Consider the following 27,321-nt stretch of genomic DNA (forward strand, 5'->3'; position numbering starts at 1 on the left):
ATCATTTCCATTTCCCCCTTTCCTTTCCTCCCTCCAAACCTTCCCGTGTAACTCCCCACCCCCTGTTCTTCTTCAAATTTATGGCCTCTTTTTGTTTGTTGTTACATACCAGTCCCAGGTGGGGCATCTGCAACCCAGCTCCTGCCCTTGAGGCTCAGAGATCAGTGCTGAAGAGGGCATGGAAAGGTCCTCGGAGCCAGAGGACCAGGGAGTTTGCTGGGAGATTTGGTCTCTTAGAAATGTTCGAAGCTATACCCACAAAGTCTCACCTACATGGCTGCCTGCATATAACCTGAACAAGGACAACGCTAATAGGCATGCTGACGTGGAAGGGGGAGGAAAGCTCACTAGGCCTCAGCCCTAGAAAAAGAATTACAGGCAACTACGGAAAGCTGAGTGAGGGAAATAATTTTCCCCAGGGTAGAGCAAACCCATTGGTTATCCAGTGTCAGATGGTCAGCCCTGAAAACATACACACACACACACACACACACACACACACACACACACTATACAGATGGAGCACATTGTGCACACACACATATATAATAACAATAAAGAATTAAAAGGAGTTAGTAGCTAAAAGGGCTCGTTAGCTTAGTGGGATACGGACAGTGACTTCAGACTGACATTTGTACCATTGCTTCAATGTACTCTGAAGTCACAGCCTGCCTTCTCAGAGCCAATCGAAAGAGGAATAACATAACTTTCAGAGTTAAGGAATATTGGAGACTAAAGGATTAGGAAGAATTGTACTGATAGGAAATTCCTACCTCAACTCTGATATTTTTAATCTCAAAATTCCACGTTAAATCCAGTGAATAGGTACAATATGCAGCAATATTTTATATATGTATGTATGTGTATATATATATATATATATATATATATATATACAATGCTGTTATTCACAGTCACAAATGTGTATGACGTGTGTATTTATTTGAAAGTCAGTCTCTCATACAGTGCTCACAGTTAAGTGATACGCAGGCAACAGAACTTATTTTCTCCTCTGAGAAGGAAGAAACAGACAGATGCCAATGTTGGAATCCGTATGCATGGAAGTGCTAACAGTGGCATCCATTTGTGGGTATGAGAATAGGAAAGCATGCTATATGTCTTTTTTTTTGTTGTTGTTTTTTGTTTTTTGTTTTTCGAGACAGGGTTTCTCTGTGTAGCTTTGCGCCTTTCCTGGGACTCACTTGGTAGTCCAGGCTGGCCTCGAACTCACAGAGATCCGCCTGGCTCTGCCTCCCGAGTGCTGGGATTAAAGGCATGCACCACCACCGCCCGGCTATATGTCTTTTAAAGAGAGCAATTCGAGGCCTTTACATGCTGGGTAAGTGCTCTACTGTTGTACACTACCTCCAATGTATCTATTTTGATTTGTTACTTTAGGGATTTTAGTGCCCTTTTATTCTTTTTTTTTAAAAGAGATTTATTTATTTATTATGTATGCAACATTCTGCCTACATGTATGCCTGCATGCCAGGAGAGGGCACCAGATCTCATTACAGATGGTTGTGAGCCATCATGTGATTGCTGGGAATTGTGTTCTTAACCTCTGAGCCATCTCTCCAGCCCCACCCTTTTATTCTTAATTAATCTTTGAGACATTGTGTAGCCCTAACTGGCCTGGAACTTGACATGTAAAGTAGGCTGGCTTAGATCTCAGAGATCGGCCTCCCCAGGGCTGGGATTAAAGGTTTGTGTCCCCACTCCCAGATATTTATTTATTTTTGAAACAGGGTCTTACTATGTAGCTGTGCCAACAGGCCTCAAGCTCACAAAGATCTGCTTGCCTCTGTCTCCTGAGTGCTGGGGTTAAAGGTGTGTACCAACACACGTAGCTAAAACATTATTTTTTTAGCTCACAAATAAACAACTGGTTCTCTAGACTACATAGATCATTTACTGCTGAGTCAAGTATGTTTTAAAAGGATCAAATGCTACTTGATTAGGGGTGCCTTAAAATAATGCGCTTGTTTTCCAGGGTGATGACGATGCTTACTTGTGCATTCGTGAAGACCAGACAGTGTACATACAGCCTTCCTATTTGACAGGGCGAAGTTATCCTCTGATGGACTCCAGGGTGAGTGTGAACATGCTGGCAATGCGCGTGGTTGGTCCACCTTCCTGCTACATGTCTGCCACTGATGTGGCTGTGTATGTAGCCAGTCCTGTAGTTAGCCTCTTGCCCAGGCAAGGGCCCGACCACAGCGTTCTTCTCAGAATGATCACCAAGAAACATTCTGTACTTAGAAAGCATAGGACAAAATTCTCTGCTAGGAAGTGATCAATTATTGCTCACATCACTTAATTCCTTTTTGTTACATCTTACGGAAAGGTATTTTATGGCTTCTTGACATGATCAGAAAGCTTATAGGACAGGATTTTAAGATGAGACCTGGGGAAGGGTGTGCCGGGGATCAGTCCCCAGCACAGCATAAGCGGGGTGTGGAGGCGTATGGCTGTGATGCCAGCACTAGGTGGGTGGAGCACCAGGATCAGAAGTTCAAGATCAGAAGCCCCTGTGGAGGCCGATACCTTTAATCTCAGCACTCGGGAGGCAGGTGAATCTCTGTGAGTTCGAGGCCAGCCTGGTCTACAGAGTGAGTTCCAGGACAGCCAGAGCTGTTATGTAGAGAAATCCTGTCTTGAAAAACCAAAACAGGAGAAAAAAAGCAAAAAGAAAAAGAAGGAAAGAGGAAAAGAAAAAGTTCAAAATTGGGACTGCAGAGATGGCTCAACTGTTAGGAGCACTTGTTGCTCTTGCAGGGAACCCTGATTATGTTCCCAGCACCCACATGGTGGTTCAAAACCTTCTGGAACCCTAGTTTTAGTGGATCCAGTGTCCTCTTCCGACGTCTGTGGGCACCAGGCATATACATACATATATGCAGGTCAGACACTCATATGCATATAGGAAAATAAGTAAATCCTGAGGGGGGTGGTAGTTTAAGGTTCACATTCCAGCAGCAGACAGGAGGAACAGCTCCCCGAGGGACCGTGCCCACACCTAACCATTGTCCTGACATTTGCCATTGAATGGTGACCATGCAGCCACGCCAATCACAGAAGAGTCGGCAGAAGCCAGAGTCTCCGCTTGGAGTGAACTACAGACCATAATGCAGGGACGCGAGTATTTTGTAACTTGGCCAACAAGAGTGTTTGGTTTAGGGAAATGAGATGTGAGGTTTTGGGATTTGTTTTTGTTCTTGTTTTTGTTTGTTTCTGTTTCCTCCCATCCCTAAAATATTTTTCCCCCCAAACGTGGGGCTGGATGTAGACTCTCAGCCTGTGGCCCAACTCTGACCCCCAGAACTGTGGTTACCTCTGGTTTGACTTGTCCTAATCAAATAGAGAGCTTGTGGTCACATTCCCCAGTGGGCATGCCTATGGGATGTTGAGAGGGGGAAGAGGGACAGAATTCCACCTATTTGTTGTAGGCAAAGAATATTAAAATGTGAAATACTATAAATTTGAGCTTTGTCAAACATATGGTGAAGTTCAAGGGAAAAGACCAATGCTTTTTAAAAATGTAAGGAGTCCTTAAGTACTGTGACCCAACTACTCCTGCACACGCCCCTTTCTACTTGGTATCTACACCCACTCTCAAAAACAGTCAATTGAACAGATAAACAGCCAACCTTCTGTTAGTTACACAAGTGTTTCTTGGCTAGTAGGAAGGAGGAACACATGTTAACACTGATGCCCAGGTGGTTGCCTTGCTTGCCCCATGTTGGCATCTGTGCCAATGTGAACGATTACTTTTTCTGTAGGACAGATGGCAAGCCAATGTGCTATGAAGGAGCAGTAGGCCCTTCCTTAATGTCACAGTGAATGAAGTGTGATTGGGCAGTGGCTTCCCTTAGTGACGTCACTGCCACTGTGCCTAGCTTTCCTGTGGGGTTGGTCGGCTTGCTCAGAAGCCTGGGACTCCTGTCTAGATATGTGTTGCATGCTGGCCTCCAGGGTGTTCCTCAGGTTTTCTGTTGGTGTGCGGATGGCCGATTGGGGTTAGCACGTCAGTTAGATTTTCTTTTTTCTTTTTTTTTGTTTTACGAGACAGGGTTTCTCTGTGTAGCTTTGCGCCTTTCCTGGATCTCGCTCTGTAGACCAGGCTGGCCTCAAACTCACAAAGATCCTCCTGCCTCTGCCTCCCAAGTGCTGGGATTAAAGGCGTGCGCCACCACCGCCCGCCCAGCCGTCAGTTAGATATTTCTAAGCTTGGTAAGGGAACTGTGAAGATCTGGCTCAGAGTGAAAACATAATGTTTGCCAAGTGGCATAAAGACAAACTGGAATAACAATAATAAAAATCTTGGTGTTCTTTGATAAGGAAGGACACGATAGATAAAACAAGCTCCTCCAACCTTAGAGAAAGGAAACGGAGCAGGGCGGGGTTTTGAGCGTGTCTTATTTTTTTAGCAAATCTTTGGAAAGTGTTGAGATGCTCCTGTGTTTGTAGGGGACTCTCAAGGATATGGCCTGGAGGCTGGCGGATGGCGTCATACAGTGTTCATTCAGAAGAAACATCACCCTGCCTGGGCTTAGGAACAGATTCGTGTTAAACGAAAGCTACTACATCTTCCTAGCGGAAGGTGCTGCCCATGACGGTAAGCACTTGGGTTAAATCCGTCTTTGCACATCGTCCTTTTTCTCTCTTCCTCTCCCCTCTCCCATGCAGATACCACTACAATTGCTCATTTTGAGGTATGGAAGGGGTTCTCTTTTGATTGTGAGTTAAGTTTCTGGCTTAACTTTCATACAAAGAATGTCAGCTAGGTTACAAGGCAGCATTGCTTATGATTTCAAAGGTGCCTGTTTTGTACAATGAATTTGCACCAGAACTGTAAGCACCTTACAGGAAGTTACGTATGTCTTTGGGCTTTGCTGCACTTTCCTAGGAACAGTGCCTTTTGGATTGTTGCAAGAAATATCAGCTCTAATCTATACTGGACAATCTATCCAATCTGGGTCTGGTCTCCTTGGACATGAGCTTCTCCAGGAGGTGGAGTACCAGCCATGGCAGTGATTCATGCTAGAAGGGGCTTGTGTCTGCTTGCTTTGCTGCATCATTTCCTAAGTAAAATGGATGCCCTGGGATCCCAGTATACTTTAGGAATCTGAATGTTTGTTTTGTTTTGAGACAGCTCACTATGTAGCCCTGACTGGCCTTCATGACACTTTCTGTAGATCAGTCTGGCCTTGAACTCATAGAGAACCACTCATCTGTCTACCGAGGGCTGGAATTCAAAGCGTGCGCCGCCGTGTGCAGCCTCATCTTCCTTTTCGTCAATAGTATCTTCTGTATCAGCAGCTTTGCCATCTTGTTTATTTCTAACATCGTCTGTGACACTTCTGTGCTCTGAATTACCAAACACTTAACTGATTCTACTGACATTTCCTTTCTGGTTTTCTAGATTACTGATTTAGTTTGCTTCTCTGATGCTCTGACCAAAAGCAGCTTGCGGGAATGAAGGGTTCTGTTTGGCAGGTTACTGTCCATCATCAAGAGGAACCGAGGTGGGAGCTGGAGGCAGGAACCGAAGCAAAGACCATGGGGGAACACTGCATACTGGCTTGCTTCCTCTGCCTTGCTCAGCTACTTATGTACCCCAGGACTACTTGCCTAGGGATGGCACCACCCACAGTGGTCTGGGCCCTACCACATCAACCGTTAATCAAGAAAATGACCCATAGATGACCAAAGGCCAATAGGATGGTGGCAATTCCTCATTTGAGATTCTTTCTTTCTAGGTGACTCCAGTTTGTATCAAGTTGATAAAAACTAACCAGTACGGTTACATTTTGTTGTTTTAACTAAACCACAAATTAAATGATCGCTTCAATCCTTTGTCTTTACTGTGATTGCATCCAGGTGTTTTGAAGTATCTTCATTGTTAGCATCTCTAAGAAGACTTGTGATTTTAGTTTTGATTTCCTGTTTAAACCAATAGCTTAAAAAAATAGTGTTGGGGCTAGAGAGATGGCTCAGCTGCTAAAAGCACTGGCTGCTCTTCCAGAGGACCAGGGTTCAATTCCCAGCACCCACATAGCAGCTCACAACTGTCTATAACTCCAGTTCCAGGGGATCTGACACTCTCACACCAATGCACATAAAAAAAAACCCGAATAAAATTAAATAAATTATTAAAAAATAAAAAATAGTGTTATAAATATCTAGTTGGATTATCTTCCCTCTTTTTATTTTTTTCATTTTGTTATACAGATAATATAACCTGTATCTTTCATAAATTTTTAAAAGTTAATTTAGTTAATTCAATTATTATTATTTGTGTGTGTGCAAGTTCTATGACCCGCTGAGGCATTCGCCCCCTCCCCCCACTGCCTTTTGAAATTACTGTGATATAGTCTGGTTATAGTCTGGTGCCTGATAGCTAGCATTTGTTTTCAACAAAAGTTTATATATCTATTAAGATTCTTAACTATTTTTGCACTCACATATTTTTCTAAAAATATGTTTGTATGTTCTATAATTTATTCTATTCTAATGATGGACATTTAGTTTACATTTTCTCTTTAAACAGTATAAAAATGTTGCAGTGAATATTCTTGTGCCTATATTTTTGGTTCATTGTGCAGAAGAGGAGGCAGAGAGATTGTAGGAGCCAGAGGAGGTGGATGACTTCAAGGAAACAGCATCTTCCAGCCACAACAGGGCTGATGACGTGTGAACTCACAGAGATTGTGACAGCGTGCACAGGCCTACACAGGTTCAAACCAAACAAAATCCCTCAAGGAGAAGGGGAAGTGGACATGGAATCCTGGTTCTAACCACAAAGCTATTTGCAATTGATACCTGCTGGGAAAGGGAAAATAGATTTTCTCCAATGCAGAGTTGCTAGGTATATTGACCAGATGCTGGGGTTTAAAAAGTTATGTTACCTGTAGAGTAGAGTGAGCACATACACACATATATGCACACACTTGGAATAGTCCCATATTTTCCTGATTTGATTTCATGTACAACAAATAGTAATAAAAGACACAAATAAGGCCAGACATGGTGGTGCACGCCTTTAATCCCAGCACTAAGGAGGAAGTGGCAGCGGCAGGGCAGGGGCAGGTGGATCTCTATGAGTTTGAGGCTAGCCTGGTCTACATAGTGAGACCCTAACTCAAAAAAACAAAACAAAACAACAAAACCCAAAAGAATGAAAGGAAAAAAATAGAAAAAAGATAATAATGTTTTCTCAGTTTTATAAAAAAGTTGTTTTAGATTTCCTTTCTTGTTATTTTGCGTGTTTGGGTGTTTTGCTTGTGTGTGCCTGGTACCCTTAGAGGTTAGAAGAGGACCTCGGGTTCCCAGGTCCTCTGCAAGAGCAAGGGCTCTTAAGCACCAAGCCAACTCTCAGCTCTTCCCTTAGTTTCTTTATGGTACTGGTATGCGAGACTCTGATTTATTACTTCAACCCAGTCGGAACTGACCGTCCTGCAAATTCTGTATCATCAAAATGCTTTTCTTAGCTGTCTACGCGTGGTCTTCCCAGGCCCAGTGTCTGTTAGCGTGTCCTGGGATTTTAGAACGCAGGCATGGTTAAAAGGCTGATTGCTTTCCAGTACATCTGTCAGTGTTGGAGAAGTACAGTGGGTATCTCCAGTGACTTGTCATCAGCCATTATTTTGACATTGTTTAACCTGTTAATTGCACACACTGGTTCTTTTCACTTTAACCCTTCCATTCCCAGTCCTTGTTTTGATTCATCTTATTGTTGGTTAAACTATTTTCTTGATTTTCAGGAAAGTCACTGGCGCTCGAATATATCTTTGTGTTGCTTCTGCTTGTGGATGTCAACTCTTCCTAGCCGATAATGTTTCATTACTGTAAGATATTTTCTTTCTATTCTGTGTCCACCTCTCAGGCCGAATTTTTAGGCACTCTCAGCAACCTTTGATAACATACGAAAAATATGATGTGACAAGCACGCCAAAGAACGTAGGGGGGTCCCACTCGTCACCCCTTTTAAAGGCTCATGGTGAGTTAACAGAGCATTATTATCATGTTTTGTGGGATGTACTAATCAATGAGCAGGCGCTGGCTGGATCAGGCACGGTGGCAGGAGTCACCCAGCAAATGTTCATGTTTCTTTTATCTTTCAACATTAACATTTTCAAGTAGATTGTCTCTTTGAATGTTTGTCAGTTTTTATTAAAAGGGAAAGGACATCTAATTCAGTGGTACGAACACCGGCGACACATTAAAGTCAGCAGTGGGAATTTTAAATTCATCCGGGTTGAGTATTACTGGATGAATGAAGTTAATGCTTTTGAATCCTTGATTTTTTTTTTATTAAAATAAATGCTAATTCAAAAGCGATGTGTGGTTTTGGTTGTTTAGTTGTAACAGTAGTTTGGTTTCACAAATGTAGTTTCACTCTTGTGTTAGTATTTCAGCACAGGAAGTACTCAGTGCAGTGCTTAGGTTTTGGCTATTTGGATGAAGAATGTCACCCAAGTGGGAGAATAGTTGCTTGGATAAGGGGCTTTTCTATGCTTTGGGTCTACCAAAGCAGATTCTACTTGCAAAGTGCACTGGCTTACACTGAAAAGCTAGGACTCAAAAGCAGGAACACAGTGCAAACTGACCGTTACCACACGTTAGCCTCTCGGGGATTTTTCTCACCACATTCCCCTTACGTTCTCCAGAGTTCTTTGTGGCGATGGCTTTCCAGGATTATCACCACAGCTCCCCTTGAAAGTCCCTTTTCCTGTCTTCAGCTGGACTCTGCTCCTGCTGCACCTCCAGTTGGGCAGGAATGAGATTCGGAAGTCACATGTCTTCTTATCTTTCATTTGTTGTTTGGAGTAAGATTATGGGAGAAGAGAGCTGCAGACAGGCTGTTGGAGAAAGATGGTTACCAACACAGTGCCTGTGGTCAAGCTGTTTGAGTGCCTTTGTTTCCCCATTCAGCCAATTGGGACACTATAAATACCCATAAACAATGGCAAAGGCCACTTGGACTAATACATGTAAAGCACTTGGGGTGCCTCGTAACGGCTAGGGTCTGGCCTTGCTGCCTGTTAGCAGCAACAGTGGTGGTATAATAAGAACTATGATAAAGTGTGTGTGTGTGTGTGTGTGTGTGTGTGTGTGTGTGTGTGTGTGGCGGGGAGGGAGATCATATTTCTGTCACTTTAATGTAGCTTGCTGGTTGTTTATATTTTCTGAGCACTGGGTTTGGCCACTGATGCAGCAGCTAACTTACTCTGGGATATGAATCACTACATCCTTCCCTCCTGCAGGTGCCTTAATGTTTGTGGCATGGATGACCACAGTTAGCATAGGAGTGCTGGTTGCCCGGTTCTTCAGATCTGTGTGGTCCAAAGCTTTCTTCCTCGGCGAAGCAGCTTGGTTTCAGGTAGGTGACAGAAAAGCCTTAAAGCCATTTCCATGTTATTCAAAGGCTGCAGCGTGAAGTTTGTGTGCTTTTGATTTTACATAATTCTGTGTGTGTGTGTGTGTGTGTGTGTGTGTGTGTGAAGTCAGAGGACACCTTTTGGGAGTTAGTTTTCTTCTACCATGTGGGTTCTGGGATCACTCACTCCTGTCAGCAGGCTTCCCAGCATGTCCATTTACCCGCTCAGCCATCTCTCTGGCCCACACGTGCTTTCCTTTTCTCAATTACAGCTATTGCAGGTCTTAGATCCCCTCCCCTCCCCCCAGGTGCCTAAGCAGCTGAGAGCCAATGCAAGATCCCTTACAACGTCTGGCTTGGTGATTTTGGAGAACGTATCAGGGTCAAATGACCCTTCCTGACCCCTAGGTTTGTAGTGGGAGAAGCTGAGAGAGGTTCACTCACGGCACTAAGTCACTTTGAGGTATGGAGGGAGGGCTGGCAAACAGAAGAGAGAAATGGCGGTGCTCACTGCATGTCTGTCCTCTGCTTGGTGAGCCCGTGAGAGCGGGACTCTCCCTACTTAACAGTCAAGGTCGTCTGATTATGTGTGGGAAGAGAAACCGGAAGTGCTCTTTTCCATGCTGAGCCTTCCTGTGGATGGGAAGTTGGGGTCCTACAGAACACAGTGAGGGTCAACAAAAACCTTTCACAGAAAGGCAGAGCAGCCTTATCTCCATGGGCTGTAGATGATGGGAATTTGCATATGTAGGGTGCCACCAGTGAGGGTGTGTCATGAAAATGCACACACCTGCATCTTAGGAAAATGGAGGCATTGTGACCTCATCAGAGAGCGCCCTTCACTCTTCATAGTCATATAAACGTATAGATTTGAGGTTTCTTTTACCTTTCCTCATTTCTCTTATCTTACCTCATTTCTCTTCTTGGTTGACACAGTTATCTATTTTATTTACTTTCTTTAAAAACACTTCCTAGCTGGGCGGTGGTGGTGCACGCCTGTAATCCCAGCACTCAGGAGGCAGAGGCAGGTGGATCTCTGTGAGTTTGAATCCAGCCTGGGCTACCGAGTGAGTTCCAGGAAAGGCATAAACATAAAGCTACACAGAGAAACCCTGTCTCGGGAAAAAAAAAAAAAAAACACAAAAAACAAAAAACTTCCTAAAAATTATTGTATTATTATTTTTTTAATCTGCATGGTCATTTTGCTTGCATGTGAGTCTGCATCACGTGCATGCCTGGTGCCTGAAGAGGCCAGTAGAGGGCATTCAGATCCCTTAGAACTGGAGTTATAGATAGTTGTGAGCCACCATATGGGTGTTGGGAATTGAAGCTGGGTCCTCCGCAAGAGCAGCCAGTGCTGAGTCATTTCTCCAGTCACTTAGTAAGTCTCTTGTATGCTATGTGTCGATTCTGTCTGTCTTTGCCTGTGACTCGTTATCTCTCATGCCTGCTCACGTTATCTTTCTTCTCCTCCAATCTGCTCTGTGGATTTTCCAGCGGGAAGACTACGTTCTTTATCAGTCCAAGCCTTCTACTAGTTTTATTCTTTAACATTTATTTATTTATTTATTTATTTATTTATTTATTTATGTATGTATGTATGTATGTATGTATGTATGTATGTGTGTGTGGGGGGCACTACACAGTCATGTGGCTGTTCATGATGTGTGCATGTGTTATGTTCAGATCATGGGAACCTCCAAAAGACCACCATGGAGACCGAATCCCACATGTAAAAGCAAAGAGCCTTTGTTCTTCTCAAGCTCCGAGCTTGGTCTATCTGTCTGTCCAATGCAGCAGTGAGAGCAGAGGGCCTTGAGCTCAGGTGGGGCAGAGTTTTTAATCATAGCAGAGGTTGGGGTGAGGGGATTTCCAGGGTTCAGGACCCTGATTGGCTGAAAATTGTCTAGGGGTATCTGTATAACAAAAATAGGTGTGTGCTAGACTCAAGGACATCTGGCCACCTTATCTAATGGTTGGAATGTTTAGGATGTTAGGTACTTCCTCATCCCTAGGTGGATCCCTGGGTGGATCCCTGGGTGGATCCCTGGGTGGTATGAGCTTAAGGCTTTTCCTGGATCTGGGTGTTGCCTGCCAGTAAGCTTGTCACAGAAGCTGTGTCTAGGCCCCTAAGCCTGTCATGGCTGCTGTGTGGTCAAGCTGTTTTGGGTCCCTCCACACATGGGGGAGTGGGTATCATAGTGAGCATGTGTGGAGGTCAGAGGACAATTTTGTGAGTTGATTCTCTCTTTACAAAGTGGGTGTGCGATATCCGTTCCTGCTGCTGTGAAGAGACAGAGCCTACTAGGAACTAAACTCAACATCATCAGCCTTGTGCACCAAGTGCCTTTATCCACTGAGTCATCTTATCTGTCTTTCTGCTGTTCTTAAGCATATGCTATTGATGTGTGTGTATGTTTGTGACAGTCATACATTCACAGAAACTTATAGGGTCACTATCTATTATACTATATATCATATAGAGTAACCTTTTCCTGGAACAATTTTGACTTAAACCAGTTGCCCAATACATAACAGTGCCCATTTTCATTCTTAATATTTTCTTGATTTTCCACAAAGAATTATATGTTCCATATAGTGTTCCTTTATCTTTTCTGATTATACGACAAGCCCCGCAGGATACAGTGTTTCTTCTTTCCTTGCTGTCTCTCACTCTGCATGGTGACAGAGCTTAATACATACCTTTGGAAGGAAGCGAAGGTCTTGGCAAGTGAGCGCGCTTTGTGTGTGAGCGATCCATGCTTGCGGTAGGGAGTAGGCGAAGCCTTAGTGAGCCCTTTTGAATGATGAGATAGCAGCATGGGGTTTTCTTGAGCTTAATGGTCTATGACATTTTACTTTTACTGTTTGGATGTAAGTGGAATGCATACCTTCGGTGAATCTCCCATGATTGCCCTGCTGTGACACCAGGTGTCTTTTATAAAGCTAGTCATCTTCTCCCCTTGCCGTCTCCCCTCGCAGGTGCATCGGATGCTCATGCTTGCGACATCTGTGCTCACCTGCATTGCCTTTGTTCTGCCTTTTGTGTACAGAGGGGGCTGGAGTCGGGTAAGTGTGCCTGTGACAGGATGTCTCCCGGAAAATCTGTTTCGATGTCCAAGCAGATTGCTACTTTATTCTCCAAGGTGGATAGTGAGACATTTCTGTGTCCATCCTTTTTTCCTTGACTTATCTGATGACTTCACCTGGTCGGGGAATCAGGACTGAAGGGAGGCTGTGAATACAGATTGCCTGGTACTGAAATGTGTTTTTAGGCCATATTTCATTTCTTGCATTCCTTTAGTGAGCTTGTTTTCCTTATAGAATGTTGAAAATTTGAAGTATGATGTCTAAAATTTATTTATTTATGTATTTATTTATTTTTGTTATTTATTTATTTTTTTTAAGATAGGGTTTCTCTGTTTAGCCCTGACTGTTTTGGAACATGTTCTGTTGACCAGGCTGGCTTTGAACTCAGAGATCCGCCTGCATCTGCCTTCAGAGTGCTGGGATTAAAGGCATGAGCCATCAGAGCGCGGCTATTTTTGTTATTTTAATGATGTGTATGTGTATTTGTGTGGATCTGTGTAACTCCAGCTCCAGGGGCAAGCAAAGTGGTTGTGAGGTGCCTGATGTGGGTGCTGACTGAAGCTGGGTCCTCTGGGAGAGAGCAGCAAGCACTCTTAACCCCCGAGCCATCTCTCCATCCCAAGTGTGATGTCTGAGAAACAGGACCCATTAAAGTGGCTTTCTCTTATGATTATCATTAAGCTAGTAGAACTCGCATCTCCGCTATATGAGCAGTCTTGCTAAGTGCTGTATATATACTATCAATGTTTAAAAAAGTAATTAAAATATAATAATTACATCAGTCCCCTTTTCTTCCTTTATTCCCTTTAGCCCTTCCCATGTTTCCATGTTTCCTCACTCTGGCTCTTCACATTCCCCCTCACTCCTCAAATTGATGGCCTTGTTGTCTTTGATTATTAGTCTCATTTTCTCTTCTCTCTCTCTCTCTCTCTCTCTCTCTCTCTCTCTCTCTCTCTCACACACACACACACACACACACACACCACAAACATAAAAATAATAATGTAACCTTCTGTGTTCATTTAGTGTTGCTTGAGTACATATAACTTTAGAGTTGATACTTTGCATTGGATAACCAATTAGGGGACTCGTCCCTGGGAGAGACTAATTCTCCCTCTCTCAGCAGTCAGTAGTTACCTGTGGTTCTTTGTCTAGGGTGGGACTTCACGACATTTCCCCCTTCTGTGTTAGCATGCTTGTGGGTGGTGGTGTTCAAGTCTTAGTCAGGCTGAAGGTAGTTTCTGTGTCATCTCTAGGACACGCAATCTCACAGCCGACTTCCTGGTCCTCTGGCTCTTACAGTCCTTCTGTGCGCTCCTCCGCAATGTATGGTTTTACATTTGATTTCAGTTGACAGGCAAGGCTGATTATTAACGATGCCCTTTGTTCAGCGCGCAGGCTACCACCCGTACCTCGGCTGTACGGTGATGACTTTAGCTGTCCTTCAGCCTCTGCTGGCCACCTTCAGACCATCTTTACATGACCCGAGGTACGGACAGCTCTTACACAGAAATGCTCTCAGTGTGTGTGTCATTAGATGGGCAACCAGTTTCTTTTCAAAGTAGAAACACTTTGCATTTTGTAGCACGCAGTGATTGATTGTGTTTACATCCAAGGACTTTAAAATGGGTTTCAGGTACCCAATTCCCCGGCAATAGGGAAATTGCATGCTTCTTACTCTCTCGGGGACAAATTGCTATTGCATCACTTTAAAGACTGGCGGCTGGTTCTTTCTTTTGGTAGGAGGCAAGTGTTTAACTGGACTCACTGGAGTGTGGGGACAGCTGCTAGAATAATAGCAGGTAAGTCCCTGCAATGCCACTTACTCATATATAATTGCTGGTTGTTTACAGTGAAAGTTGTAATTTGGCTTAAATGATTTTAGATGCATTAGTAATTGGAGTAATTGGTTGTTGAGGAGAAATCAGCCTGAAACATTGAAATCCAGAAAGTAATTTCTACAAGTAACTATTTAAGTCATTATTTAAGCTTCAAGTTTTAAAAAATGACTTTAAAACTTTAAAACTCAACCTTTTCTTTTCCATTTCCCTGCATCTGCCTTTGCAAACAAATGAGATTATAGTAATGACCACACACAAGGAGGGCAAGTGAAGTCCTAGGGTGAGGTGGATGGAGTGTGCTGGTCCCAGGGCGAGGTAGATGGAGTGTGCTGGTCCCAGGGCGAGGAGGATGGAGTGTGCTGGTCCCAGGGCGAGGAGGATGGAGTGTGCTGGTCCCAGGACAAGGTGGATGGAGTGTGCTGGTCCCAGGGTGAGGTGGATGGAGTGTGCTGGTCCCAGGGTGAGGTGGATGGAGTGTGCTGGTCCCAGGACAAGGTGGATGGAGTGTGCTGGTCCCAGGGTGAGGAGGATGGAGTGTGCTGGTCCCAGGGTGAGGAGGATGGAGTGTGCTGGTCCCAGGACAAGGTGGATGGAGTGTGCTGGTCCCAGGGCGAGGAGGATGGATTGTGCTGGTACAAGCCCTCTGGCTCCAGCCCATCTCCCGACTGTCTGTCCTTGCAGGGCAGCTGGTCTCCAGAGGGCAGCTGGAATTATCTGACACAGTTTTTCTTTTCAGTACCGGGGACTCAGTCCCCGGGGCCTCAGAGAACACTAGCACCCACCGAGCTGCATCCCCAGACCTTTTATACTTTTTATTTTGAGACTAGGTCTCACCAGTTTGTCAAGACTAGCTTTGAGCTAACTCTGTAGCTCAGATACTCTTTGAGCTTGTGGTCCGCCTGCCTCAGCCTCCCGAACAGCTGGGTATAGAGGCCTGCACCAGGCACATCTGTTTGACTCCGAGGGAGGCACCTGTTACCTTACATTCTATTGCTTGTGAGATTAAGTGCAGGATGAGTGTAAGGTCAACAATCATTTCTCCATTTCTCCCCCTTTTCTTCATTGCAGACTTACATTTCTGGAAAGGTACCTTTGTGATTGTTATGTGTATCAAACCCAGGGCTTTTTAGGCCTGCTGGCTAGTGCTTTACCCCTGAGCTGCATCCCTAGTTCGTGGGTGCTTTCTTAGCAGTTCTTAGATCCTAATTTTCTATCTTGTCTTATGTAGTCTTACAATAAGGAAGATCAGATTATCTCAGCCCCCAAGATTATTCTTTCCATAAATGTTTAATATATTCTAATTAATGTAATGCATCAATTATTCTTTTTCCTGGGCACTATATTTGAGTACATTTTATTTCCCCTCTTTTCTCCATAGTGGCAGCCATGTTCCTAGGAATGGATTTACCAGGATTGAATCTCCCCAGTCCACAGAAGACCTATGCCATGATGGGGTTTGTGGTCTGGCACATTGGGACGGAGGTGCTTCTGGAGATCCATGCTTATCGGCTCTCTCGAAAAGGTACCCAGCTTGAGAAGTCCTACTGTGGGGCCGGAGAGATGGTGCAGGGTATGCGCTTGCTGTGCAAGCACAAGGATCTGAATTCAAATCTCCACATGAAAAGTTGGGCATGATTATGTGTGTCTGTGACCCCAGGGCTGTGCAGGAATGGAGACAGGAGGAGGGATGGCTGGGATTTGCTGGCTGCCAGCCTAGCTCCAAGTTCAGTGAGAGACCTTGATTGGAGGAAATAAGGCAGAGAGTGTCTCTGTGTGTGCTTGCACATGGCATGCGTGCAAACACACACTTGCACATACACATATGTGCACGCACACCCCATCCCACCCAGGTACAGAAAGTCTGTGACATTTAGTAGCGTGAATGGCCAAATCTACATCCTAGAAAATGGGGGACTGTTAGGACTCAAGTTTTACCTTCTTTTTGTGACAACTAGTTTACTTGCATATCCCCATTCTTACAAACATACTTTGTTCTTGACAGTTGAAATATTGGATGATGATAGAATTCAGATCCTTCAGTCACTAACTGTCGCTGAAGCAGAGGTAAGATTCTCCTTAGTTGATCGACACAAACCTTAATGATGATGCTTTCTGCTAAATCTCAGTTTTTATTTCAGGGCCATGTTTTTAAGAAAGCGGTGTTGGTGATTTATATATGTGGGAATCTGACTTTCCTCATGATATTCTTATCTGCAATCAACCAAGTATGAGCAAGCAAAGACTGTTTTATTGTGGGCCTGGATCATAATCATCAAAACAAGGAGACCCGGAGCTTGTGCTGACTACCAGGAATGTGTTTTAATTCGGAAGACCCATGGGCATTTCTAAAGAGGAATTCTAAAGTCTGGTTTATCCAGATTATATTCAGCCAGGCCATACCAGCCTGTGCACTGATGTCAATCAAGCCTTTGTGTGTTACTGCATCTTAAAAGGAACATTGTACTCCAGATGACGTGACTCTCAACATCCCATGCCATATTTAAAACAGTTAACTAGAATGATTAACAAATGAAGAGAATTACCTTGCCGGGCGGTGGTGGCGCACGCCTTTAATCCCAGCACTCGGGAGGCAGAGCCAGGCGGATCTCTGTGAGTTCGAGGCCAGCCTGGGCTACCAAGTGAGTTCCAGGAAAGGCTCAAAGCTACACAGAGAAACCCTGTCTCGAAAAAAACCAAAAAAAAAAAAAAAAAAAAAAAAGAGAATTACCTCAGGCAAAGGATAAATGGAGATTGTATCTTTGGGAATGGGACAGATTTTATGTAGCCCAGGCTGGCCTCCAACTGCTGTGTAACCAAGGATAACCCCGAACCTATCTTCCTGCCTCTGCTTCTGAGTGGTGGGATTACAGGTGTGTGCCACTCTATCTGGTTTTAAAGGGATTGTAATTTTCATGACGATGCTGCTGTGGGAACTTTAAAGAAAACATTTATGTTGACTAGTTTATTTAGAGATCTTAGATTTTAAAAAATTCTTACTACATTTTGATGTTTTTATGAACACACACACACACACACACACACACACACACACACACACACACACACACTCCAAAGAAAATCTACGAGAAAAAAACCATGTTTTCCAGTCCTGAGTTTGGGACACGTTCTTTGCTGTGTGTGTTGCATTACTTCTGGTACATTTCGTTAACATTTAATTATATTGTGAATATCACGTTTTCTTTGTTAGCAGTGAAATGCAGTAGGCATCTTCTGCTTAGAGATATCCTTTATTTTTTTCATCCATGGAGCTGAAACGACATTTTGTTTTGTTTCAGCTCTAAGATGAGTCCTTCCTTGTAGGAGAGCGAGATCAAAGCCACGAATTCCACATTTGCTAAAACTCACCCTTGTGAGCATGTCCAATCGGTGCTCTCTTGTCTGGTGAGGATAAAATAACATGGACGGGTTCCTTTGGAACATCCCTGGTGCTCTAGTAACTCAGCACAGCCAGTGAGTGATATTTTCCTCTCTACTTATCATTTCTATCTCGATGTTTGCTATGAGGGCTTACAGCCAGTGGGTGGCGCTGTAACACCGGAGGACTCATCTGTTCACCTTAAATTTTTTTTTTTTTTAAAATGGGGCTATTTTCTTACACTCTATGGCTCTTAATTTTTTTTTTCCTTTTTGGGTTGGGGTAGTAGGTGCTATAAACTTAAATTAGTGACTGGTGCTATTACATTCTGACAATTTAAAAAAAATAATTTATACCGACTGATATTTTCTTTTATATTCCTCCAACCCTGTAGCAAATGAAGATGATTTTCTTAGGCAAAGGAGACAAACAAAATTGGACATTTAAAAAAATAAAAGAATTGGGAGGAGATATATTTTATTTCTTTGAATATCCTTTCTGATTATGATATAGTTTCTGCTTGGCCCCAGAACCCTATTTCTATCTCCGAGTAATGACTTCAGCATCATGTTTTTATTTCTAACAAATAAAGTGAAATTTTCCTTTTTTTTTTTTTAAGTAGCTTAGGGTTCAGATAGGCATTTCCTATGTTCGTGTTCAATGGGTTCCGTGGTACAGTTTACACTATCCTGTGAGAATGTTTTTATTTCAAAAGGAAAAGGGCTGGAGATGTAGCTCAGTCGTGCGGGGCTTGAGTAGCATTTATGAGACTCTGGCCCTCGTACTAGCATTGGAGAAACAAGACATTCTGAGTAACAATTTAAATCTACACTAAGACATTTTCTTTCGGTTTTCCATTATGAGATGCTGAAGGCCAAAACATCTCTCTTAATAAGTCGTGTTCAATACCTGACAAGAAAAGATTCTTTTCAGGAAAAGGTGGAATTTGCCTGGGTTCTGTTTCCAGATAGGTGAACTTGCTGGATTTCTAGTGCTGAGACCAATATTGTAATGTATTCTTTGAAAAGAAATATTTTTATCGATTCTTTAAGGATTTCACATAAGGTATTTTGATCATATTCCCCTCAGCTCCTCCCAGATTGGCCATGACTTCCCTACTTCCAGACTGCATCTTTATATATGTATTATATGATTCTACTCTAGTTTGTGCGATCTATACACTTCTGGGTTGGGGGCCACCCACTGGGCAGCAAGGTCGATTTATCACAAGCCACACTCTTAAAGAAAACCGGCTCACTCCCACCAGAAGCCTGTCCATAGGTCCTCAGGGATGGGGCATATGGACCTCTTCCAGCTCCATGCTAGAGCGCGGACTGGCTTGATCTTGTGCAGGTGTTGTGCAGGCAGCCACAGTGGCCCTGAGTTTATGAGTGGAGTGGTCCTGTCAACTCCTGAAGACACAGTTTTCACCTTTTCCTTCTTCCCCAGCCTCTGGCTCTTACAGTCTTTGTGCCTCTTCCTCTGAGATGGTCCCCGAGCCTTGGGAGGGGGGTACCATAGGGGTCCCACTTGTGGCTGAGCACGTCAGACACTTATTCTCTGCAATTTGACCAGCTGTGAGTTTCTGCATGGCATATTCCTTTTTACACATGGATGCTTGCTCTGGTTTGTTCCTCCATTGACTTGTGCAGGAAGATCTGTGCCGCTTAATCCTTGTATGCCTGTTGTTTCCCTGAGGAACACGTTACAACCCTTCGGCTCCCTGTGCTTACGCTGTCTTCACAAATGACAAACGCTGCTTCTTACCCCTCAGTTTCTGTAATAAACAATCTGGGTAGTTTTATACATACATACATACATACATACATACATACATACATACATGTATATATACATACATATATATCTTTTGATAAGAACAATTGCTAAGCTTAATGATTTTTCTGTGTTAGGCATGTTTTCAAAAACAGTAAAATCATGTTTTCTTCAGGGATGTTCTGTAAAAGAGGGATCAATATGTTTTTCATACAATAAAAAACATAGTCTAGGAAATCCTGGTTAAGGTAGCATGCATAAACCGAGTCTGGGGTGAGGAGGAGATGAAACAGGACACAGGTGGCCCGTAACTTGCTGTTGAACGTGTGAATCCTATTCATGTCAGCGCTTCTCAGTTTGTGTCAGGCTTTGGAGCTGGAGGTTGGGTGACACCTCACCCTTCCCGTATCCGGCTCCAGCCTAGGAGGCTGTGGGAAGGCTAACACAGCAGATGCCAACCAGGAAGCCGTGGGGGCTGTGTGGCTCTTGGCTGTGAGTCTATTTATCTGCGTGTTCTAGTGAAGTAAGGGGAAACAAAGAACAAAGGGCCTTGTTCGAGATAATCCATTATTAATGGAACCAGAGAAACGACTCTTTTAAGTTCTTTATAAGCGGATCAGCCTCCTCACAGCTCCCATGTCCTTCTTCCTTCCTTGTCTAACCCTGCCACACACTCTCCTGTGCCCACAGGCTCATGCTCACCCACCTGCAGTGCCCTTCTCTTCCCGTCCTGGCCAGAATTGGCAGATTTATGTTTTACTCAGGTTCTTTGGTCTCCCTGGTGCCTCCTTATCTCGGTCCCAACACTGTTCCCTCCTTGCCCTGACCATCTTTGTCAGTGGGTGGTGGGGCGGGAGGCAGATGCTACTGCAGATTAGAAAGGGTCAGGGGCTCGGAGGCCAGAGGAGCCACTTTTGCTCCTGACTTCCATGCTCACGGTAGGGTCATTTGTGTTCTGTGTCCTCGTCAAAAGTCGATCTCACTAAACTTCATGAGGGCTGAGCAAAACGATGGCAGCCTAAGGTGCTTGCTTTGGACATGTTGCTGGTGAGGTCTCTGCCACTTGGTTACAGTGTTAAACTTTAATAGTTTTGCATATGAAATGTGTTTATAAGAATGTGTGATGCAAGCCGGGCGGTGGTGGCGCACGCCTTTAATCCCAGCACTCGGGAGGCAGAAGCAGGCGGATCTTTGTGAGTTCGAGGCCAGCCTGGACTACCAAGTGAGTTCCAGGAAAGGCGCAAAGCTACACAGAGAAACCCTGCCTCGAAAAAACAAAAAAAAAAAAAAACAAAAAAAAAAAAAACAAAAAAAAAAAAAAAAAAAAGAATGTGTGATGCTCATCTTGAAAACATTGTGCCACATGAAATAGTCCAGACACAAAGATAGTTGATTCTGTTGTGGGACCCAGCAGGGTCAAATGTATAGAGAATCAAGGCAGAATGCAGGTCAGTGGGTGGAGAGTTGATAGCCAGGGGGTGGGAGTTGTGTGTCTGAAGAATGGGTAGCAATGATTGTACAACTTTCTGAATGTATTTAATGCACTGAACTCTGCACTGAAACATGACGAACATGGGAATAAACAAATGAAAACCGAGAACAATGTTCACTGTGGTGCTGTTCATATCAAATGATGGATGGTACAGCCCACATGCCCATCGCCAGACTGTAGAATGTACATGCATGGAACATTGCTCAGCCATACAAAGGGATAAGGCACCGATACCTGCTATAATGTGAATGAACCTTCCAAATATGCTGAGTGAGAGAAGCCAGAGGCAGAGGTTCACTATTGTGTAGTTCCGTGTATATGGAATATTCAGAACAGCTGAATCAGTAGAAACCGGGAGAGTACTGATGCTTGTTAGGGGCTAAGTGAGGGCAGGGTGTGGGAGGCAACTCCTTAGTTGATGTGAACTTTTATTTTGATCTGACAAAATGTATTGGAGCTTGATAGAGGCACAAGATGAATGCCAGGATTGTCCATTTTAAGACAGCTAAATTTGGTGTTGCTCAGGGATTTATAACGTGGGGTTAAAAAGATCTGGAGGCCATGCTGGCCGTAAACTTAGTTTCAGTTCAGTCGCTTATTTTGTTGTCAAAGAAGTTAATGCGATTATGCACTGACTAGTCTCTTAACTCTGCTTCGGGGGCGAGGAAGGTCCAAAAGAGTATACTAAGAAATTTGTCTTTTTCATATGACAAATGTGTCACATATAAAGAGAGTTCCACTGCTTCCCTGTGGGGACCTCAGTAACCTTTAGCTTTTCATTCAGGCCCTGATAATGGTGATCAGAATAAATTTCCTCAAACCATGGAGTCTAAATATCTGATGTTCATTAGCACTGTTTTTGGATGTTCAAAAAAAAAAAAAAAAAGTTTGAGTAAGCCCCTGCCCAGCCCCCACAAACAGACGGACAAACAGCTGGTGTAAACACTGAGACCGTTAGTTTCTAGGGGAAGCAGATGCAGCAAGGTTCTGGTAAGGAGTGCACACTCCGAGGGGAAACCCGCTGTTTTGGAGCCTTGGTTTCCATCACTTCAAATAGTGGCAATCAGTGTGCTGCCTAGCGTCAGGGACCCCGCGGAAAACTAGCAGGTTTTCTGGTCTAGAAACCTGAGGACTCATGGCTTGGAAAGCAGCAGCTCCCAAGGAGAGATTGAGAAGATCCTTCGGAAAAACGTTTGGGGGAGGGAGACCCTAATTCCTGCCTGCGCGAATCTCTGGTTGACTCCTGAAGTGGAAGCACTCGGTGCGAGCCCTGGGATAATGTCACACTTTGGAGGTGAATGACCGAACACTTCTCCCTGAGATGCAGTCCAGGAAAAAGAGCGTCTGGCCTCTCCACTTTGTCCCGTGTAGTTGAGGCTGAAGGAAGAGCACATGGGTGCCACAAACTCTTTCGTAGACAGACCTAAGAGACCCATGAACCAGCCAACTGGGGCCGCCAGAAAGCTGGTGGGGTCCACAGCCGTTGCATGGAAACCAGCAGGATCTCTCTACGGTAGTCATGAGCATGAAATCTGAAAAATACAGTTCTCTTCACAATAGCGTCAAAAAACTAAGAATGCCTTTAAGAAAAGAAACGCAGGACTACATGGAAAACTAGGAAGTCCTGCTGGAAGCAATCAGAGGATCTAACGGACTGGAAGTAAACACTGTGTTTTTGGATCAGAAAACAGTAAAAGTAGCAATGTTTCCCAAATAGCTCTACAGCATCAACACAGTCATGGCCAGGCTGCCAGCTGTCGCTTTTTGTAGGGATTGGTTAAACTGACCCTAAACTTTCTTTTAAAAATACTTTAGCCAGGCGGTGGTGGCACACTCCTTTAATCCCAGCACTGGGGAGGCAGAGGCAGATGGATCTCTGTGAGTTCGAGGCCAGCCTGGGCTACAGAGTGAGTTCCAGGACAGGCTCCGAAGCTACACAGAGAAACCCTGTCTTGAAAAACCAAAACAAACAAACAAACAAACAAACAACTTTAAATATGTATATAAGTATGTTGGTATGTGAATGTGCACCTGGATACCCACCCAATGAATCCCCCTGGAACTGGAGTTACAGGTTGTGAACTGTCTGGTGTGGACACTGGTAATCAAACTCAGGTCCTCTTAACTACGGAATCATCTCTCCAGCCCCTTTCCTTAAACTTTCTATGCAAATATAAAGGACCCAGCATAGCCAAAATGCTACGAAAAAAGGACTGTGAGGGAGAACACACACTTCCCAATATTAGAACCTGTGAAACCATAGTAATCCAGGCAGCGTGATCTGGGTACAAGGATAGGTATTGGTTAACTGAACACAATGTGAGTTCAGAAGTAGAGTTTCACATTTATGATCATCTAAAAAAATTACTTTATGGTGGGTGTTTTTCCTGATGTATGTCTATGTACCATGTACATACCTGGTACTGGGCAGAAGATGGTATTTGAGTCCCTGGAACTGGAGTTACAGAAAGCTGTTACCCTCCATGTGGATGCTGGGAATTGAACCCAGGTCCTTTGCAATAGCAGCCAGTTCTCTTAACTGCTGCCATCTCTTTAGCTCGTATAAACACTCTTAAAAGGCACTAAGGTAATCTAAAGAAAGATGATGTGACATTTTCAAAGAGAGTGCTCAGAAAGCCATGTCTATATGCAGCAGGATGACTTTAGACCTTTGCTTCACACTAGAGAAAGATTCATTCAAATTTGATCATAGACTGTAGATGAAAACATAAAACTAATTTTCCTGGCTTTGAATTAAACATTAATTTCTTAGATAGAACATCAATAGCATAAAAGATGAAAGAAAAAACCGAAATAGAAAAATTTTCTGCTTCACATGACAATATCAGGACTCTAAAGACCCAGTAGGCATGGCGATTCATGCCTGGAATTCCAGTATTTGGGAGGCTAAAGTATGAGTATGGCTTTGAATTCTAGGTCAGCCTGGTTACATAGTATGATCCTGTCTTTGTTAGGGTTACTATTGCTGTGATGAAACACCATGACCAAGAGCAGGGAAGAGAGGAAAGGGTTGATTTGGCTCACACTTCCACATCACACTCCATCACTGAAGGAAGTCGAGACGACACTAGCAGGTCTGGAACCTGGAAGCAGAGTTGATGCAGAGGCCATGGAGGGGTGCTGCTTACTGGCTCACTTCTCACGGCTTGCTCTAATAAAAAGAGTTCACACTGCTCTTTTCAATAGAACCCAGGACCACCAGCCCAGGGATTGAATCACCCACAATGGGTTGGGCTTTTGAGGAATACTCCTTTACGCTGTGTGAAGATGTATCCCTGTGATTGGTTTAATAAAGAGCTGAGTGGCCAATAGCTAGGCAGGAAGAGGTTAGGTGGGACTTCTGGGGACAGAGAGGACTCAGAGAGGAAGAAAGGTGGGGTTGCCAGTCAGACTTGGAGAAAGCAGCATGAGCAGTATGGAGAGATGAGGTAATGAGCCACACAACAGAACACAGATTAAAATAAATGGGTTAATTTAAGTTATAAGAGCTAGTGGGACAAGCCTAAGCTAAGGCCAAGCTTTCATAATTAATAATAAGTCTCCATGTCATTATTTGGGAGCTGGTGGTACAGAGAAAGACTTGATACTTGGGCCCTCCCCCATCAATCACTAATTAAGAAAATGTCCTACAAGCTTGCCTATGGCCTGATTTTATGGAGGCGTTTTCTTTTTTTTTTTTTTTAAAGATTTATTTATTGTATATACAGTGTTCTGCCTTTACACCAGAGAAGGAACCAGATCTCATTGTAGATGGTTATGAGCCACCATGTGGTTGCTGGGAATTGAACTCAGGACTTCTGGAGGAGTAGCCAGTGCTTTTAACCCCTGAGCCATCTCTCCAGCCTTGGAGGCGTTCTCTTAGTTGAGATTCTCTCCTCTCTGATGACTTTAGCTTGTGTCAAGTTGACATAAAACTAGCTAGCACAGATCCTGTCTCAAACAAACTTAAAAAAAACTAAACAAACAAAACCAAAAACTAAAACAAGCAACCACCAACCAAACCAAACCAAACCAAACCAAAACAAACATCCTTCAAAGAATGTAAATATAGCGCATACATTGGGAGAATATGTATTTTTGCAAATTACATTCCACATGTTCATGAGGAGTTCTTACAACTAGGTAAGGGAGACAATGTAACTAAAAGTGATCAAATAGATTGAATAGTGATTTCTCTAAGATCACGAAAAGTTGCCCAGTGTGATTACTCATTGGAGATATGCAAATGAAAGCCACAATGAATACCACAGTGCACTCACTCTAATGACTATAATGAAAAATGACAGGTAATAGCAAGTGTTGGCAAGGATGTAGAGGATTTAGAACCCTGTGCATTGCTTCTTGGAATGTTAAAACAGTGCAGTCTTATTGGAAAGTATTTTAGGAGTTCCGCAAAATGTGCAGTGTAGTTATGGCATGACTCACCAATCTTAAGTGTGTATGCAGCAGGAATGAGAACAGGTCCACCAAACCAGTTCATGAAAGTTGATAATAATGCCTGTGCTGGTTAGTTTCTAGTCAACTTGACACAAACTAGGGTCTTCAGGTAAGTGGGAATCGCAACTGAGGAATTGCTTCTGTCAGAGCCTAGAGTGCTTGCCTAGTATGCGAAGGTCCTAGAATCCATCCACAACACCACAAAAGAAAAAAAAAGGACACTTAATCTGTCCCATCAACAGTACTTTCACTTGCATATACTATTGTGCTGCCATATAAAAGAAAAATATTGAAGATATTCTATATTTTATATGTAGGTTAATGTACTGTTGGGGATGTTTATGCTGTACTGTTTTGGACAAAATAAAAGAATTCTGTTTTGAGGCAAAAAAAAAAGGAAAAAAAAAAGAAGAAAAAAAGTGTGTGTATGTGTGTGTGTGGGGGAGGGTAAAGCAAGAAATTCATGGAATCTTTTTTTTAAATCTTTTTTATTATTTATTATTTATCTATCTATCTATCTATTTATTTATTTATTTTCATTCCATGGAATCTTCTTAAAGGGCAAAGGAATTTATTAGGGGACAAAAACTCACTGCACAGAACAGAATTGTTGCAGGTTCTGGAATGCTGTTCTGGCCGCCTGAGTCAGTACTGCATCCAAGCCCAGGAGGGAGAGAAGGGAGAGCCTACATGCATCTTAGGTCACAAGGGTAGCCCCAAGCCATGCCTTAGGGGCAGGTATGTCAAGGTCATAGGTAGGAAGGGTAGTGACCTGCTACATCTGTAGGGGTGGTGCTTCAAGGTCCTGGGTACAACAGCAGTCTATGACAGGAGGAGTACAACATGCAATGGTAAGAGGTTTCAATGGCCAAAACTTGAACAATTTGAGCAATAAATTATCTTGGCTGGTAAATGATTTATTTGTTCATAGTAACTTAAATAAACTAACAAAAATATTGATAAAAACAGCTATATTTGTCTAGAAGAATTGTAAATGAATATTGTGTAGTGTCTCAGATTTCCAGGAGAGGACTCTTACTCTACTCCTTCAAAGCGGACAGTCTTCCTCCCAAAGGAGAAGAGAATAGCTTTGATGATAGTCCAACACTCTTCTGATGATTCCAGCGTATCAAAGGGAACATCAGCAGTTATCAATCATGTTGAAAGAACGTGTGCCCTTGATATGTGATGAAAATTTCGTTTTATATTTGTAAGCTTCTCCAAAATCCCCAGCCCCAGCTTAAATTCCAACAACAACAACAAAACAAAACAAAACAAAAACCAAAAAAACCCCCCCAAAAAACCCAGAAAGTATGTAATGGAGGCATGTCCTACAAAATACCTAGCCAGCAATTTCCAGAACTGTCAGTGTCATTAAAACAGCTGAAGTCAGCCGGGCGGTGGTGGCGCACGCCTTTAATCCCAGCACTTGGGAGGCAGAGGCAGGTGGATCTTTGTGAGTTCGAGGCCAGCCTGGTCTACAGAGCAAGATCCAGGAAAAGGCGCAAAGCTACACAGAGAAACCCTGTCTCAAAAAAAAAAAAAAACAACAAAAAACAAACAAACAAACAAACCAAAAAAACCCCCCAAAAAACAGCTGAAGTCTGAACCAATGGTGGCAGCCAAGAGGAGGCCAAGGACACATACTAACTAAAAACATTGTGGCTTTTTAGATAGGTTCTGAGATATAAAAGAATGTTATGCAAAAACTGAGACTATCTGAAAGAACCATGTGACCCTAGTAACAGAGTGCTATAAGACACTGACTGAAGCAAATGTACAATGGTAACATACAAAGTCAATCACAGCCCAGACTAGGTGTGTGGGGAGCAGGGGGATGATAGAGAGACAGAGAGAGACAGATGCAGAGAGAGGGAGAGAGAGAGAGAGAGAGAGAGAGAGAGAG

At 43.4% G+C, this 27,321-nt stretch overlaps 1 protein-coding gene across 1 annotated transcript in view; it reads left to right on the plus strand.

Annotated features, from left to right (window-relative positions):
* Positions 1-16,850, plus strand: part of Frrs1 (ferric chelate reductase 1) — a 31,303-nt gene extending 14,453 nt beyond the window's left edge. Inside the window, exons 6-15 of the mRNA XM_059264988.1 lie at positions 1,994-2,092; positions 4,471-4,618; positions 7,889-8,002; positions 9,270-9,385; positions 12,365-12,451; positions 13,864-13,961; positions 14,216-14,274; positions 15,692-15,835; positions 16,316-16,377; positions 16,452-16,850. Coding sequence (XP_059120971.1) covers positions 1,994-2,092; positions 4,471-4,618; positions 7,889-8,002; positions 9,270-9,385; positions 12,365-12,451; positions 13,864-13,961; positions 14,216-14,274; positions 15,692-15,835; positions 16,316-16,377; positions 16,452-16,544 — 1,020 coding nt within the window. The 3' untranslated portion in view covers positions 16,545-16,850. The remainder of the gene's footprint in view (positions 1-1,993; positions 2,093-4,470; positions 4,619-7,888; positions 8,003-9,269; positions 9,386-12,364; positions 12,452-13,863; positions 13,962-14,215; positions 14,275-15,691; positions 15,836-16,315; positions 16,378-16,451) is intronic.
* Positions 16,851-27,321: the final 10,471 nt, after the last annotated feature.

The sequence above is a fragment of the Peromyscus eremicus genome, chromosome 6 (genome assembly GCF_949786415.1).
Source record: "Peromyscus eremicus chromosome 6, PerEre_H2_v1, whole genome shotgun sequence".
NCBI classification, from domain to species: Eukaryota; Metazoa; Chordata; class Mammalia; order Rodentia; family Cricetidae; genus Peromyscus; species Peromyscus eremicus.